Source organism: Natrix helvetica, assembly GCF_964273705.1.
Source record: "Natrix helvetica genome assembly, chromosome: Z".
In the NCBI taxonomy this organism is placed as follows: domain Eukaryota; kingdom Metazoa; phylum Chordata; class Lepidosauria; order Squamata; family Natricidae; genus Natrix; species Natrix helvetica.
In genome coordinates, this window is record NC_138554.1 from 114,963,299 (window position 1) to 114,967,021 (window position 3,723).

General features: G+C 34.8%; 1 protein-coding gene across 1 annotated transcript in view; it reads left to right on the forward strand.

Annotated features, from left to right (window-relative positions):
• Positions 1–440: 440 nt before the first annotated feature.
• The window catches only part of CUBN (cubilin), a gene marked incomplete at its 3' end in the record, with an annotated part of 191,788 nt that continues 188,505 nt past the window's right edge, over positions 441–3,723 (forward strand). The window contains 3 exon segments of the mRNA XM_081970672.1: positions 441–977; positions 1,117–1,246; positions 3,623–3,715. Of these exon segments, the coding sequence (XP_081826798.1) occupies positions 859–977; positions 1,117–1,246; positions 3,623–3,715 (342 nt within the window). The 5' untranslated portion in view covers positions 441–858.

Sequence of the window (3,723 nt, forward strand, 5' to 3'; positions counted from 1 at the left end):
GTATTTGGGAGACATGGGGCAGATCTACATGGGGAAAACCGTGCAATAGATTTATCAGCCCATAGAAGGAGAAGGGATGTGAGAAACATTTCCTTTCCTGGTTTTCCACAGAGCAAAAGAAAGGGAGAAATACTTTCAATCTTGTAAAATTCCATTAATGTAACAATAATTTAATTTGTCAATAAAGATAGAGTGAGTAACTGGATATCTAAACTACCATTCAAGGATTAATATGAATTGTAATAATACCTCAGTTTTATTGAAATTCCTGCCTCCTTCTGAGCTGTGTTTGCCAAAGTCAATCTTTCATAGATATCGATCGAAAATGATTAATACATTGTAAATATTTGGTTTATAATTTTGTTTCTTATTATAAGTATTATGATTATTGCCCCATTATATTCACATATAAAACGTACTCTTTTTAATCAGGAATTATTCCTCATAGTGTTGAACCAAAGTGAATACCATAAACATGAGGCAGGTACAAACTGGATAAAACTAAGCTGTAATTCTCAAGAGACAATATAATAATATGCATGTACATCACACCATTAGAAAATAAGAACCAATATTCCAGTGTCTGCTCAAGAGAAGTCTTGGAAAATTGTTGATTTACTACTTTTAAATGTTAGTTGCAAATATGATCGATAGAATAGACAACTATTCTTTTATAGCAAATAAATCACCTCTAGCATTCCTAACTAAGAAAGAGAGGAAAGAAAGAGTGCTGAATAAGCATCTCTATGATCATGCAAAGATATTTTCAAGAGCAAAGTACACCTGACATAGGATTAATCCTTGAAGATAATACAGATTTCACTGTATTGACTACACAAGTCAAGGAAGAAGTAAGGGATGAAGTGTCTACACTTTCTTCCTTGGACCCTGGTGACATTATTGACAATTTTTGGGAAAAACTATGGATCCGATTCTGATGAAAAAAATAGACCCAAAAGGAACATTAATCAGGCACAGTGAGTACCATTCTTGACATTTTAATTACAGTTTGCTTGAATTCATATAGATACAGAAAAAAGTTGTCACAGGAATAGAACAAATTTTGTAGCTTCATTAAAGTTTCTTTACAATGTATTCTTCCCTTTGGCAAAGCAGGCCTCGCATGTCATCGGAAGGGGGCAATTTAGTCTTCCACACTGGCACTGCCAAGAATATTGAGTTCAGAACTGGATCACACGGCAGAATAAAACTTAATGAAGAAGACCTTGCTGATGTTTTTAGTCAGGTATTAATTTGGATCTGTTGTTCACAATGTTATTTATTACTATCTAAATGCAATTCTTCAGTAATGCTCAAAGGGGAGTCAGAAAATCAGATTTAAACATGTTGACACGTGATCATTCATATACATTCCCATCAATGATATACTGTTTTCTAAAATAAAGATATTATCTAAAGAAGTTTTTAATCTGGTCCCAGATTAAATAATTTCGTTCCAAAATAGGATAATCCATAGATTTTATTTATTTTTATAATTTCTAAATTATTTTTATATATTATATTTTTGTAGCACATAGATCAAAGAATACAGTTACTGAAAGGAGTCCAGTGCATAACGAGAACAATTATTTCAGACATCACATTTCTGTATTTAAAATAGTTATAATCTGCTGTATATCAAATTTCTCAGAATATATTATATTGATAACTAAAGATAATAGCTACAATATCTCTAAACCATATATAGATACCAAACATTCAGGAATAATAACATTTCCATTGGCAGTAAAATATATTGCCTACACCAATAAATTGATTGAACAAGGCTTTATTATCAAGTGTCTCAGTTATTTCAAATAATATCCTTCAATGTGGTTTTATTTTGCTTTGACTAAACCATCACTTTTCTGCTTTGCTTATGCTATCTCTATCTTTATCTATCTATCTATCTATCTATCTATCTATCTATCTATCTATCTATCTATCTATCATCTATCTATCATCTATCTACACACACACACACACGCACGCACACACCTGGCTACAGATTCTTGAGGTCCTTTGATATGTGGCAGCCAATAAGTATCCAGACCACAGATTTGCTCTCATATGATACAGCCTTTATACATTTATTAGCCCTGATTATTGTTATTTTGGCAGGCAGCCACAATAGACCAATGCAAGACCAATCCTAGGCTCATGAAAATTGTACAGTTTGAGGAAAGTATGTATTTTATAAATTTTTCTGCATAGGCCAGTGATTGAAAATTGTCATAGAAAGATGAAATAAGGTTTTGTAGTTTATTTATTCTTCCAGTCACTGTTACTTTAATTATAGGCTTCTGCTATGTCATCCAATATTTAACATGCTCAGAAATGCAATGCCTAAGTATATGATGACCTAACGCCAGTAGTGGCTGGCCAAGAGTTCCTGTTTTTGCTGTGATAGTTCAACTCCCATTGGAAAACATTACTACCTTCCCAATAAAACATTTGTCAGATTTCAAAAGCCTGCCCAGCTGGGATGCCTGATAGCAGCCACTAGAAGGATAAGAAAGAGTAGAGGCAATGGCACGGTAGAGTTGAAAACAAACTCTTCATAATAGCCTACTTATATTGGGTTTTGAATCAACTATCTGGATTTTTATGTTTTTTAACTAATGGTATTTGATACTAAAAAGCATGCTATGAAATCTCCTGACTTGTATGGCAACTCAGAAATGCCTTTATATAGAAATATAGTAAATATATATCCTAGTTTAGAAAAGAGACAGCAGCTATGTTAGAAAAGTCCCTATAGTTGGTAAAACAGCACAAGAAAATCAAAAATTTCTTCCTCCTCCTCCTTCCCCCCCCCCCAACTGTCTAGATTAGTCCCTGCAAGTTCTTGGCAAAGTTTTTCAGAAGTGGTTTGTAATTGTCTCCTTCCGAAGGTCAAGAGAGAGTCGATCAGCAGGCTTTGTTTCTAAGGTGTAATTAAAAATCCAGTCTCCTAGATTCTAGCCAAGTGTCTCAGTTAAGTGTTACACCAATTGGGTCTCTTACTTTTGTTACAATCCAGAAACCTGTAGAATCTTCAGGGACTCTGCCCCCAGGGTCAAGTTACTCAAGAGTTTCTCAGGGTATATAATTTCTGTCTTAGCCAATGTTAGTGTTACAACCCTCCTCTTTCTCTCCCTCCCCCCCTCTCTCTGAGTCATACCCAAATGTTGTAAAATAGGGGGATTTTGCAGTATTCTCTTCATTTGAACAAACACCTTAGGGAGTGGGGTAGAGTGCTAGACCTCCTCCTACTCATCTACTTCAATGGAACTATTCCACCTTTCATGCATTTGGTCAGTGGGCCTTTGTATGTGTAGTGATATACATGTGTCACTCAAGACTGGCAGCTTGATGCCTCATCCATTTTTAATACATGAACTGATCATGTGGGTATTTCTGCAAGGAGTGGAACTTAATGGTATTGGAACATTGTTTGCAAATACATCATTCGAAAGAGGACAGCTAGCAGAAGCAATCCCTAAAAACAGCAGGGCTTATAAAGAGTAAGAAACAGTCTCTTCTTCTTCCTGGACAGAGTTCTCTTCATTCACTGAGAATTATGTTTGCTGCAATTTTTAAGCATTTGAGAATTGTTTATTCCTCCTCTTTCTAAATATAGATCCAAAGGAATAAAGATGAAATTGTAGGACTAAAAAGACTCACCAGCATACTTCTCAATGTTTCTAGTGAGATCACCCAGCTTCAATCTCAGGTATTTTT